General features: G+C 44.7%; 1 protein-coding gene across 5 annotated transcripts in view; it reads left to right on the plus strand.

Annotated features, from left to right (window-relative positions):
• Positions 1 to 14,787, plus strand: part of GPATCH8 (G-patch domain containing 8) — a 65,853-nt gene that overhangs the window by 19,580 nt on the left and 31,486 nt on the right. For 2 of the 5 annotated variants that reach the window (XM_088470660.1, XM_088470659.1), the window contains one exon: positions 2,713 to 6,471. In XM_088470660.1, the coding sequence (XP_088326786.1) occupies positions 6,315 to 6,471 (157 nt within the window). In that variant the 5' untranslated portion in view covers positions 2,713 to 6,314. Of the gene's footprint in view, positions 1 to 2,712; positions 6,472 to 14,787 lie in introns of those variants that run through there. The other 3 variants (XM_088470662.1, XM_088470661.1, XM_088470664.1) reach the window with 3 other exon arrangements.

The following is a 14,787-nucleotide window of genomic DNA, read 5'->3' on the forward strand; positions in this document are numbered from 1 at the left end:
ATTTATCATTGGTTCTCAGGGCGCTGCAAGCTCCCACCTTGAACCCTTGAATAAGATGGACTTAAGATGGATCATACCAGCTCCCATCAGGAAATAAGATTCGCTCTTTGTGTTATTTGGGTTTCACAAACGAGGCTGGCCAGCTAACAAACAGACTTTTGCTCAGGTCTATTTAAAGGCTAATCTCCCTGTTCCTAACAAGGTGACAGCACATTCTACTCAGTCTGTTGGACCGTCGTGGACGGTTAGACATGGTGCCTCGGCTGAACAGCTGTGCAAGGAAGCCACTTGGTCATCCGTCCATACCTTTATCAATTTCTTTGCATATGATACTTTTGCCTCCCAGGATGCCTCCCTTGGGCGGCGGATTCTCCTCTCTGCTCAGGAGTGTCCCCACCCTTAAGGGAACTGCTTTAGGATGTCCCCAAGGTAGATTCTATGGACCCTGAAGAAAAAAAGTTATGATCTAAAATACCTTAGTTAACGCTCTCTTTCTTCGAGGTTCATAGGGTCCACAGAGTACCCACCCTGATGCACCTGGCCTCAGTTGGGATCTGTTCTTTGCTTTTTTTGTATCACTGATTTCCTCTTCGTATTTTGAGTATTTCTTGGGTACATTGTACTTCCTTCGCCACTTTCCGTCTCTTGCTGTTAGGCTTGTTTACAAACTGAATGCTTGTAGCTGGAGGCGGGGTATATAGGGAGGAGGACCAGTGCATGCTGGGAGCTTTAAAGCTGTAGCTGTTTAGTGCAATGGATCTCTCCAACTACGTACCCCAAGGTAGATTCTGTGGACCCTATGGACCTCGAAGAAAGAGAGTTAACTAAGGTATGTTATACCATAACACTTATTTCCGCCCTAAAGTCAACATTACACGCATTGTTTTGTGGTGGGGTTGTAAGCTGTTGTCCTGTGCTGCAGTAAAATGAAGAGGCCTATAGATTGTGTATCCCAGGAGTGTGTCAGAGGCTGCAGTTGCAGGGTGTTAAGCAGCTGAGGAAGAGCTGGGGCACTGAGACAGCTAGGGTTCCTGGGGGGTGTAAACCGGCTTCTGCAGCAATACCTGTGGGGAAGAGTAGGTGTTGGGCTATGGCTGTTCTTGCTCCAGGAGTCTACAGAACTTAGTCGTATGCTGTCAAACATATAGAAGAGATTTAGTGCCATATTGTGTGTGTGAATCTTACAGGCTATAAGAGGAGGTCTGATAAGCTTCCAATGTATTTTACAATTCTGATTATTCAAGCACTTCAAAATCATAATGAAGCCTGTACTTGATGTGTGCAGAGAGCTTCTAAAATAGATTACACTGGGCTGCCTGAAAATGCATTAAGCCACTGATTGTGTATAGCATCCCAGAGGGAATAGTCTGCTGAAGATAATAAATGGAGTGCAGCTGGCAGGATCTGTGGACTCTGAGACCGCCTGGACTCAACTTGGCCAGCATTAACCCTTCCACTGTCAGAGGTTCTTACCAGTGCTTGTTATAGGGGAGCCAGTCAGCGGTGTGAAGGGTTACTGGCACCAAGTTTAGTGCCATTTGATATAGCCTAACCCAACTGCTTCCCCTTTGTCCGGCCTTGGTGGTGTCAACTTGTAGTGAGCTGCAGGGATTGGTTTTGAGGGGCTGGTCAGGGTCTCTCTGCCCTGCAATATGCATGAGATTACCACAGTGAGCATTCAACTCTTACTTCAGAGCACACTAAGCTGAACTTATCACCCACTCAAGAGCTGGTGGGATGGAGTGAGGAGTGCAAAATAGAGGTGACATAAAGTGACATCTGTTCACTGGCAATCTGACACGTTCACACAGCTGTCACTGGATCCCTGTCCTTTTGTTGAATTTCTGTGTCTGCAGAACAATTTCTTTAGTGACCATAGTGCATTCACAGCTGTCATTAATCCCTACTTGCTGTCCTTTCCATCTTTTTACATTAACAATCTATATACTCCTATATACTTCTTTATTGTCTGGTTCTGTCAAGAAAATGCCAAAACACTAATTTTTTATATTTGCATTTCACAGTGCACACTTTATAATCTTGTTCTAAAACTTCCATGTCTCATACTACTTAACACACTTTGCATCTCCATCCTACATCAAAGTATTCACTGCCATTCCTGCAATAACCTATAATACAACCTGTCTGATAGCCAAATCTAAGGGACTGCACCCCTATTCTGTCCTCTTCACATTCAGTTTACTATTACTGACTTGACATTAGCCATGTGGATGAACAAATTCATGCTTTCCAGCGGTGTTGCTTACAACATTGCTTAATGAGGAGAGGGAAGGGGCTGTACTGACTGTTAGCAAGGGATGTTAATGGCTGGATGACTTTGCCCAGCAGGCATTGCTCTTGACTGGCTCTGTAAGTGATGCAAATGTCTGCCCAATGCATCAATGACCCCTCTGTGCCATCTTACTCCCTTTTTATTTTAATTCCATTTCTTCCTGTTTCTTTAAACTCAGATCCTATCCTCTGTTCTCCTCTCGCAATCTCCCCAGCACTCAACTCATCCCTCCCATTTACAATTTTTTTTTTAAGAAAAAAAATTTTGTCTATGCCTTTTTCATTTCACGTTCCTGCTTTCACCTATCTATATTAAGCCTTAACTTGCAAGCAGTGGCTTGGTGACAATGCAACAAAAATACATAAAAAATATAAATAAACTGTTTCTTACTGTGTTACATTTAATTGTTCCTTTGACAGCCCTGTTTTTAAAGCCAGGTTCGTATTTCCACTCCACTTGTATTATCTTTTGGAAACTAGCAATGCTTCCCCCATTTTGTCTGTCTTTTTTTTTTGTTTCGTTTTGTTTAATAACTTTCTTGTAGAAAATTCCTAGTGACCTTTCCCTCTTTTCCTAAGCAGAGTGCCTCCCCTCCTCTGAGCAGCCTGCCTATCTCTATTCCTCCATTGCCAGGAATATGTATTTATGTGCTAGGCCGCAGTAAAAATAGCAATCCTGCATCAATTTTTTTTTTTCTTTAGAAAGCAAATTAAGTACCTTTTCTGAGCATGGATTTGATAGCCATTTTCTTAGATCTTCTCCTACAAATCATTATCTTCTTTTCAAACTCTCACTGGAGTCAAAACAAGTATGGCTGAGACTCATTCTACTATAAAGCCACAGGCTTTCAGACACTCAGCATTTCTTGTAAGTGCAGCGGAGAGAGAAGGAAAGGTGAAGAGATGTCACAGTGAACACAAATGTATCCGGTGCCCTGAATGTGCTTGCCATGGCAGTCACATCTGCAGCATTATCAGTCATTCTTATTAGTAGTCCAAAGAAAGAAAGCAAGGAAATTGTAATTATCAAGCTGCTGCTTCTTACCTGCTACAGTGATTTGTTAAAAAATGGGAATAAACAAATTGAGTCAGGACTGTTGACTATCAGCCCACACTCTTAAGGGGCCTATCCATTAGGCGACCTAAAAAACGGAACTTCTAGCGTTCAGTCCCTCAGGTCGCTGCGGTGCCTGCACTGAATGGCATTCCCTGAATGTCTCGGTGCAGGATCCCGACCTCCTATCTCGGAACATGGGGAACCTGACGATCGTCAGGTTGACCAACATGTTCCGTAGATAGTCTGGGTCGGTAAGGAACCAGCTTGCAAATGCATCGCTGGTCCTTGCCGGCTATCCATTACACGACTTTGTGAACAATGCGATCAAAACCTCCTGGTTTCGGTCGGATCGTTCCAAAAGTCGTGTAATGAATAGGCCCCCTTATTGTCCCTTGCACAACTACATAGACATTATTTTTGGGGGTAAAAGAAATGTGGACAGATCTTATTTAGAGTGTGACTTATTACATAGATTTTTATATACGTTGTAAATGTTTAACCACTCAAGTTTAGCCCCCTACTTAACCGTGCATATTTCTGGGTTTGTGAGATTTTTTTTTTTAGATATAGTTTACTGATCCTGTCATTATTTTGTTGACATTAACTCTGGTTGAGATGGTCATAAAATCTGCATGCCAGGAAACTTGTAAAGAAAACTATTTCTTGTGCAACAATGTTGATGATTCACAAAATTTAAATTTTCTCAACATTAGCTCCACAGTAAAATACAAATTTCACTTTTTAAATCTGGGCCTTTTTATCAAATAAGGAGGCTAGCAAACATATTCCAAGCAATAGCTCCTAGACCAATTGGATAAAACCAAAGTGCATAATTGTCATGTTCGATGACTTTACTCAGTTTCAAAACATTCCTGTGCACTACCATTTTAAGTAATGGCTAGTGGTGCTTATAGTTACCCTTTTACTTGCTACAGTATAACAAGCAAAGATAATGTCAGTTTTGTTTTAAAGGTTACAAATTTGCCTATAAAGGGTAACTAAAGATCTCTCCATCATTACTGTCATGTTGGATTCTTTAGTTAATTCGTCTTCTGATCGTGTTAAATGCTGTTTAAATTATGTTTTTGTTCTCTGTTGGCAGACTTAGTGTTTTTGAGAATCATTTCTGGCAGTCTGTAATGGTTTCCATGTCTGCAGCTGTGGATTGCATCTTACTGTCTGTGGAACCTTATTCAGAAGATATCTCATTATGCATAACCCTTTTATATTCAATATATATTACCATACATTTTAAGACTTTAGATGGTATCAGATCCCAGTTATCCCATGGCTGTCAGTAGTGGGCACTTATCAGCACCTCCCTACGCTGCTAGTCTGCAATGCGTCTTTGTGCATAGGAATGCAGAACAAGACTCCCTTCTATGTCCTGCTACGTTCCACCCTGCAGTATGAATCACCCACCTCCCCCTCCTTTAACTCGTCCTTTCTCTATTGTTCCCCCCTCCCTTCTTGGTGCCTTGTAGTGCCTCCCCTAATTACTACTTGGATATTTTTTATAAATTGTAAACTGCAGTTTCTGAATACAGCCTTTAAGCAGTTATGTGTTAAGCAAATTATTAAAATACATTTATGATCAAATGGGTATGTAATTCAGCCCCTCTCCTTTCTCACCAGACCTACGCGTTGCACTATAACTATATTTTGTTGTTCAATACTACACAAGCCGAATTTAGGAAGCTCTTTGCTCAAACACTGCTCCTTGCGCCTTTCCACCAATAATGTCACCTCGAGGTCCCTCATCTTCTAGTTTTAAGGTATAGCAATTAAACGTAAATGCATAAAGGGGAGATGAGACACTCTGCTGGGACCCCTATCCTCTTGCCTCTGTTTTGCTTTCATTTGCACTTAAACATCCTTGGCTGTTAACCCTGTTCTAGTCCTGTCTCACTCGATGCATTAGATGCTATGCAATCATTCATGATCCCAGTTTCATAAAGCCAGACTTGCAGGTGTTCCTCTTCTGTTTACTTCTCCCCCATGATTACTCTGTCTGGATTACACTAACACCAATGGTTTCTTTCGAAATATAACATTTTGCTGCATGCTTTTAGTTACGTCTGAGTTGAACAGAAATGTAATTGAGAAAGTTATTCTAAAGCCAACTGGTAATCATCTTGGTCTTGCTGCAGTGTTGGCTTTTGGTTGCCCCACGGTCTGTAATTTCCCCCAGGAAGTGAAGTGTGCTGTCCTATCCAGAGTTAAAGAGAGTTATTTTGTAACCTTGAAGGAAAAAAAACCAAGCCACTAAAACATCAGTTAGCCTTATTTTATACATTTTGGGTGCTTAATGGGTGGCAAAGTCTAGGCTGGCCATTTATTATGCTATTTACTAAAATGAATGTTACCTTGGGCTGCCTCTAGTGCTGAGGTAGACAGATGGGCTGGTAGTACATCCTAACACTTGTAGTTTCAAAGATGGAGAGGTCACCGCTTGCCTACTTCCGCTCTGTTGTGTGTATGTAGTTATGCAATCCACCACTAATGTAGTTTTGTTTTTGTTTTGTTTTTTTATATATATTTACTTTTATAAAATGTCAATATTTTCACATAAAACAGCAGCGGTTCTTTTTGGCTCTCTGTGGGACAGCACCTTCCTTGTGGTCCAGGTGATGGACAGGTGTTTTGTCTTATGCTCCGTGTCTCATATTGAACTCATATCCACCTATGTCACACCACAGCATTTTATTACTGCAGAATACTTGCACCCTGTCTGAGGTAACTGCAGTGCCAGGAGGAGTACCACATTTTGTGATCAGTTCTTAGTTTAGGAAGCACAGTGTTTTGTCACCATACACTAGATTTATTTATTTTATTTAGCAACTATATATATTATAGATTATATATTTCTATATAATATAATATATATATACGCATACATATACACTCTTTAACGCATGACTTGGTTCTCACGAAATTCAATCACTGGTGAACTATAAATGAAAGGATGGAGGGGGGGCATATTTTATTACTGGAATATTTTCGTGTTTTTTTTTTTTTCTCCCCAATCCTTCTCTCCCCTATCCATCAGGATAACATTGGACATCGTTTGCTGCAGAAGCATGGGTGGAAACTTGGCCAGGGCCTGGGGAAATCTCTTCAGGGTAAGTGAATTGCTAACCCTGATTTCTGCGTCTTCTGATATGTTTAACATTCAGTCTTCATGTGCTTCCTTATCTCTCCTCTTCTCACCCTTTGCTCTCTCCCTTCCCCTTTCTGTTCCTCAACTGCTAGAGAATCCATTCGTAAAGGACAAGTGACATGTTGGAAGGATTTGTCTGTGTTTGTATATTATATCGATTTTTTTATAATATTTATTTTGTTTGGTATGAAGAGTCTTGATAGGCTATTGTGTCTATGCTTCTGTGCTGAAGGTTTCAGTAGATTGGTCGTGTTACCTACAGTAGACTCGGTGAAGGATTTTATTGCTTTTAGCTGTTGATAAATGTTGGTAATGGCTAGTTTTCATGAACTTTTAGCTCCTTTCTGCTAAAAGAAAAAGTTAACAATCAGATACGAGTTTGGTGTTTGAACAGCTGTTTTCTACAAAGTATACTTTGAATATGCAGTTTGGAAGTTTGTTGGTTCATGATGCATAAGCACAGTTTCCAACTATAGGGGGTAGTCAATAAGCAAAAAAAAAAACTGGTCTTTTTTCCCCGTTTTTAAGTTCTAGGCTGGGTACACACGTAAAGATTTTCTGTCCAACCATCCAACTAGATGATCGGTTGGAATGAAAATCTGGTAAGGTATGAAAGCAAATGACAATCAGCAATTTGCTCCCAAACGCCGGAAAATGGACAAAAACTGTTGTGTGAACAAATTGTTTAGAGCAAACATTTAACAAACTTGTCTAACGACCATTTTCATCTGTTTTCTGGCATTTAGGAGCAAATTGCTGATCATCAGTTACTCCCATACGTTACCAGATTTTCATTCCAACCAATCAACTAGTTGAATGGTTGGACAGAAAGTCTTTGGTGTGTACTCAGCCTTAGGCAATCTAATTTGAGCCTGTTTTTTTCCTGTTTTTGGGCATAAACACACAGAATACGTGATAAGTTCACGGACCTATGCGTTTTTGCTGGTGGCTTCCCTGAAAACAGGCTAATTATCGTGGGGGGGGAGGTTTCGGATCCTGCTGAGGTCTTGAGAAAAAATCCCTGATGCAGCCGTAAATTTACCACGTCTAATTGAATTCCCCCTATGTAGCACATGGCATAAATGGAAGTGCATGTCCTATAAGCATTGTCAACTTTATATTCTACAATAAGTCCTATAAGCAGTCAGAACATGTGAAGGCATATTCTACGATGTACAGAATATGGATTTATTTCCCAGACTACTATTAAAATGATAGAGCCAGCATACTGAACTCTTGGGGGGAGTTAAATTGTTTTATCGCAGCTGCATTTCTTGTCTAAAGTGACGGGAGCTATTCAGTTTGGGCATACACTCATTCATCGTGGATGTTGCGGCCAAAATAAAGGGGATTATAGTAGCATAAAGCAGCTTCTCCCGTCTATAGTGACATTTAAGACGCCCAAAAACCGGGCATGCTGCAGTTAAGGTACCCAAAATCCCTACTTCTCGCAGATTACTGTACGCACCTCAGAGGTGTGCGAGCAGAAATCCACGATAAGTGAAAACAATTGTTAGAGATGTGTACATTAGTTTATTTCTACAGCTTCATTGATTACACACACATTTCCAAATACAAGAGAGGATGTACTATATAGGGCAGGGCTTGACAAATTTTTCTGAAACCTAGGAGCCAGGATGAAAGTGTAGGAGCCAGACCCCCCCCCCATCCCCCAGGGCAGCATTACTGAGCACCTACGCCCCTGACTGCCAACCCCCATTGCCACACCGTTAACGGGGTACCCTAGGTAAACCACCCTACCACAGCCACATTACTAAGCAGCTAACCCCCCTCTCCAGGCAACCAACCCCCAGAAAGACCACCCCTCCGCAGCCAAAAAACCCCGGGCAAGCAAAGCCACCGCCGGCAGTGGCTGAACCAGAGAGTGGTGGGCCCAGATGCAAGAACATGCTTTGGGCACCTCTATGCAGTGCCCCCAGTAGTAGTCCCCCCTGTGCAGTGCCCCCAGTAGTAGTCCCCCCTGTGCAGTGCCCCCAGTAGTAGTCCCCCCTGTGCAGTGCCCCCAGTAGTAGTCCCCCCTGTGCAGTGCCCCCAGTAGTAGTCCCCCCTGTGCAGTGCCCCCAGTAGTAGTCCCCCCTGTGCAGTGCCCCCAGTAGTAGTCCCCCCTGTGCAGTGCCCCCAGTAGTAGTCCCCCCTGTGCAGTGCCCCCAGTAGTAGTCCCCCCTGTGCAGTGCCCCCAGTAGTAGTCCCCCCTGTGCAGTGCCCCCAGTAGTAGTGCCCCCCCCCTGTGCAGTGCCCCCAGTAGTAGTGTCCCCCCCCCCCCTGTGCAGTGCCCCCAGTAGTAGTGTTCCCCCCCCCCTGTGCAGTGCCCCCAGTAGTAGTGTCCCCCCCCCCCCTGTGCAGTGCCCCCAGTAGTAGTGTCCCCCCCGTGCAGTGCCCCCAGTAGTAGTCCCGCCCCCCCCCTTGCAGTGCCCCCAGTAGTAGTCCCCCCCCCGTGCAGTGCCCCCAGTAGTAGTCCCCGTCCCCCCCGTGCAGTGCCCCCAGTAGTAGTCCCCGTCCCCCCCGTGCAGTGCCCCCAGTAGTAGTCCCCCCCCCCCGTGCAGTGCCCCCAGTAGTAGTCCACGTCCCCCCGTGCAGTGCCCCCAGTAGTAGTCCCCCCCCCCCCCCTGTGCAGTGCCCCCAGTTGTAGGTCCCCCCCCCCCTGTGCAGTGCCCCCAGTAGTAGTCCCCCCCCTGTGCAGTGCCCCCAGTAGTAGTGCCCCCAGTAGTAGTCCCCCCCGTGCAGTGCCCCCAGTAGTAGTCCCCCCGTGCAGTGCCCCCAGTAGTAGTCCCCCCCCCCCCCTGTGCAGTGCCCCCAGTAGTAGTCCCCCGCTGTGCAGTGCCCCCACTAGTAGCCCCCCTAGTAGTCCCCCCTGTAGTAGCGCCCTACTGTGCAGTGCCCTAGTAACAACCCCCCTTATACAATGCCCCTAGTAGCTGCCCCCCCTATACAGTGTCCCAGTAGCGGCCACCCCCACCTATGCAGTGCCCTCACAGTGTCCCTAGTAATGGCCATCGCCCCCCCAGTAATGGAAGCTGCTATAACAGCCGTTGAGAGTCAGACTACTCTGTAGTGTGGACCGCGCTTGTGGTCTGCACTACAGGGCACGGGGGTTGCTGAAAATCTGGTCGCCAGGCAGCCAAATCTGGTCGCCATGGCGACCTGGCCCCCGGGTTTTGTCGAGCCCTGATATAGGGGGACTCTTCCAATTACCACATACTTATCTTCATACAGATAGTGTGTTTACTACTGCCAGCATGAGTGAGCAAGCAGCACCTGGCACTCACCAAACATCAGGGGACCTGCTGTATCATGTTACTGGTGTACCCCAGGTAGTTGTATTTAATTAGGTTTTATATAGAGCATTGCATTGATGTTTAAGCAAGAAAAAGCCATAATAGCATGCAATAATATATGTGAGTTAGTGAACAAGGGATTGTCAGATGTATGGAAGATCTTGAAGTTGAGAAGTAGGATCCTGTACTATGTACTATGAAATTCAGCTCGTTTGCGGCTTTGCAAATCCAAACGTTGCATACAAGACGCAGCATCTGTTGCGGATCAGTCGATTATCGAAGTTCTGAGTAACCCTATGATTACACAGAATGGCTGACGGAGTGAGGACGCTGCAGCTTTTGCAACAACGTACAGGACCACAGTCTGCCACACACCCCCAAACAGGTCATGACCTGTGTTTTCATCACCACTCACCCATTACCTCCCCCAAATAGTCCCTACCTGTCAATCGCTTTGGAAATAAATTCTCTGTGAGCACCACCACAGGACCATCTCAGGATATGCGCAGTGCGACTCAGACACCTGCAGGAATATTGAGACTACGTCCATCTCTGAATCAGGCCCTTAGACTAAAAAAACTCATTATTTGAGCTTGTTAGTGGTATTATTGTCCCCTTCCATGTTTTCTTTTATGAAAATAGAATTATTGTTCTGCTACCTTATGCATGTGGTCTTCTCTATACCTAATATAGTAATTTCATTCTGGCAGGGCCATCTTTTCCTTCTGTTTCAGGTTCTCGTACATGATTTGTTCACATCTCGATCCCTTCAATGTACAAATGTGTCCTCTTGTATCTTTGCTGCTTGTGCGTCAAATTGCGCAACGAATGGCGTGAGTTGGGCACCCGCGAACGGGTATGCGAGCTGCGTTCGCACTATGCAATCCTATGGAGACGCAGGTGCGAACGCGGCGGGGCTAATCAAATGGCGCGATGTATGCGCACGTTTGCAGCATGATCAGCAAAGATGCAAGAGACACATCTGTACAGCACTGAGTACTTTGCCAGTACCTTCGAAATAAAGGAAAATAATTAAGTTGACATGCTATCATGACAGATAACACTGATCAACATTCATTTTATTGCCAATCATATTAGAGCGATTTTGGGGCAACTTTGTGGTGCCGATTCATATAGGACTTCAGTTTTGCTGGATTGGCTTTAGTTTTTGAGATACACAGACGAGAAACAAGAAAAACACAATGGGCAACTGACTGCTGATTGGTTGGCCGATCACTTATATACGGAGGACGAATATTCTTGAATGATAGTGGAATGAATATTATCTTGTCTCACCTTCTAGATCAGGGCTTGACAAATCCCGGGAGCCAGGTTGCCATGGCTACCAGATTTTGCTGCCTGGCTACTAGATTTTGCAGTGAGGAAGGAAGCAGATCCTGATCATTGGGCCTATAGTATTGCGGTGTACCTATCATGCACAGTGCCTCTGTCCGTCCCGGCCTGCACTGACGAATCCTCTCCATCCTGGCCTGCTCTGATCCCTGCTATCTGTCCCAGTCTACGCTTATCCTCCTATACGTCCCGGCCGTCTACTGTCTCCTATCTCCGGACGCATAGAGCTCTCCGGTAGTAGGGTCTATGCGTGGCCAGGGATTGCGGAGCAGCTTCAGAGGGATAGTGGTGTGACCATGAAGGGAGGGGGATTTTGTTGTACTTTCTGGCACCATTATTTTATGTGAAATGTGGTCCGTTATTACTGGAGGGTGGAGCAGGGGAGCTGTGCAGAGCAGTGAGGGTCCTCCATTTTACTGTATCCATTCAACTGTGACCATTTTGTGGACTAGTGCAGTGTGTATAACACTTGCATAACACACAGAGCTGTGCTCCTCACTCACTCCTGTAATTATTATTATTAATTTATTTATTTATTTTTGGGGGGGCGGGGGCGCGGTGGTCTGGCTCCTACACTTTCATCCTGGCTCCTAGATTTTAGAATAATTTGTCAAGCCCTGTTCTAGATAGATTCCCATATGCAAGCATTATCTGAACTAGATCCATATCGAAAAAAGGAAACTACTTTAATTTTTGAATTCAGCAACCCTAAATTAGTTCAAATGTATTTGGCAACAAAACTTTTTTTGTTTTTTTTGCTGGGTTATTTTATAGATAGAGCACTTTATTTGGTGTAATGCAGTGAGGAAGAGATTAGCAAATTGTAAAACATAAACTAAATCTGGAAGTGAAAAATTAGGGTTTATTTTTCTTATGACAACAAGTGACTCTTGGAAGCGTTACCAATGCAGCCAACTGAAGGGTCCTATAGCTTTATCGTGAAACAATTTCTCCCACAATGGTATATGTTCAGAATGTTGGCATCGACAATAATAGAATGTTGACAACATAATATCGACAATAATGTTGTTCTCTTTTAACAAATTTAGGGCTTGGCTGCAATTTAGAATTAGGATGTGGTTAGGGATACTTACCACCTCATTGCAAAACATATGGTCGACATTCTCCCATCCTCGTCGACATTCTGAATGTCGCCATTCAGAGCATTTCCACATTCTGGTGTCGACATCTTGAACATTGACATTTTGTACAACACTTCTTCAACATAAACTGATGCAAATCACCTTCACCATTGTCCTATTTTGTCATGTTGAAAATGTTAAAATCCAGTTGTAGAAACAGCTCTTCCTTTCCTCTTGTGCTAAGGTAGGTGTTTCTTATACCCCTTTCAGACATACAACCCGGGAAATTTCCTGCTCAGACCCGGGAATTTCTCCTGTGAAAAATTCCGGGTATTTGGTCTAGACCCCCCTTTCACACTACACTGTCTACCCGGGAAATTCCCTGGTAGACCCCTTTCAGACATGAGCAGGGTTTTTCAGAGTTTTATTAAAGTGGATGGTAAGGTGCAGAGGGACAGGTGGGGAAAGTGACAGAGGGACAGGTGGGGAAAGTGACAGGGACACTGTACCTGTAGTTTCCCAGCGCAGCTCTGTGCAGCAGTGAGAATACGGGGAGGCTGTAATCTCTCCCTCCGCTTCTGCCTGGTGACAGCCGGAAAGCTCCCCCGCTGGGACTGAGGACTGGGGAGCCGCTGATCTCAGTGCTGCCGGCGGTTAGTATGGGAAGGGGAGGTGCGGGCGCTGCTACCGCCGGTAATTACAGAGACAGGGGGGCCGCTGCTCTCAGTGCTGTCGTGTCTGCAAACAGGGAGCATCCTGCACCCACTGGGACAGGTAGGTACCACAGCTCTATGATCCTGGGGGTAATTATTAGTATTATTTATAGCTGCATCTGGTTCATGCAGTTACTAGTATGCACTCAGCTCTATACACTCTATATATAGCGCTGCAGCGGTCAGGTTAGCGAGTATTCCGGGGTCCCACAGCACGTTCCCTGCAGCTGGGGGCTACATCCGGGGGGGCAGCCCTATATAAGCCAGGAGCTGGTCCCTGCACATGGAGTATGGGAAGGGTGGGTGCGGGCGCTGTTACCGCCGCTGGTGCCGCCTCCCCGGTGGCTCAGTCAGAGCCAGGGCCAATCAGAAGCTGCCTGGTGCAGCCCGGGAGTAAAATCCCCGGGTTGCACCATTCACACTAGAGCAGGGTAGACTTCCCGGGACTTAAGAGTCGGGAAATACCCTGGTCAATTGCAGGGTTGACTACCCGGGAACGTGTTCCCGGGTAGGTACCTTTCACACAGACATGAGACCCGGGAAATTTGGCTGAGGCAGGCCAAAATCCCGGGAATCTCAGTATGTCTGAAAGGGGTATGAGTCTATTAATACCAGAGTGCTGCTTGCAATAACACTACCTGCTGCTAATGTGTTTAAACTCCCCCATGCTTGATGTGAAAGAGTAAAAGCAGTTGTCAAAGAGGTATAGTTCCACACACTCTCATTTTACAAACTGTGAAAAGACATTTTGAAATTAACAAGTGCATGTAGTTATACTTACCGATGCGTTTACACTTTTATATCTGATGGTTATATTTCAGGAAATAATTAGTCTTCAGATGTGGACTTAAGAAACTTAAGATGGCCACACTTTTATGAAGATTATCGTTCCAACCAGCCAACTATTTGGCTGGTTGGAACTAAAATCTAGTAATGTCTGGGGACAAATGACAATCGGCTATTTGTTCTTTAATGAAGGAAAATTATTGTTCAGATGAGTTGGTGAATGAAACCGATTTAACCAATTTGTATGAACGACCGTTTTTGTCCGTTTTCTGGCGTTTGGGAGCAAACGGACGAATGTACCATACATTTCCAGTTTTTTGATAATGTGCAGCACAGCAGGCAGCCGATATATCTGCAGATATATTGGTGCATCTGCTGGTGTGTACAGGCGACCTGCCGATCACCCGTACACTTGCTGCAGGGACCCAGCGGTGAGTGACAGCTCAACTGGACGGGTAAATTCAAATGGCTGTCTATTTGTGACATCAGGCACGACATATCGGGCGGACGATTGGTAAATGTATATGCACTTACCAATCGTCTGGTCAACCATTTACCTAGTCTGTATCCAGCGTTAGTGTGGTGGTTGCTTTTAAGGAATTGAACAGGTGCCTTGATTGTATGTATATTAAAGCAGATATTTACCTTCACTCTTTTGTTCCTGAAATGTATTGAGAATTCTGGAACACTTGCCATCATTTCTCTCTCCTGGAGATACTATATCACTGACCTTTTCCTGGAATCCTTGCAACTCATTTACCTTGTCTGGAAATAGTCCTCCATGATCCAGCCAGCAGAAGCAATTTTTTTTATTTATAATAAAACACTTTAATTGATATTGACTATACAGATAAAAAAAAGGGTTGAGCTTACTATTGAACATAATTAAAACAATTCAGGTAACACTGCTACACAAGATTAGTCTATGGGGAAATCAATTAGCCGCAATAACCCGGCTGCGATTTCGCACGGCATCGTTTCACACTGCAGGAGAGCTTGGGGGCAGGCCTAGCATCTCCGTGAATGCTGGGCACTCCCCCCTACAGGA

This window comes from Taudactylus pleione, unplaced genomic scaffold (assembly GCF_031769625.1).
Source record: "Taudactylus pleione unplaced genomic scaffold, aTauple2 ptg000102l, whole genome shotgun sequence".
In the NCBI taxonomy this organism is placed as follows: Eukaryota; Metazoa; Chordata; class Amphibia; order Anura; family Myobatrachidae; genus Taudactylus; species Taudactylus pleione.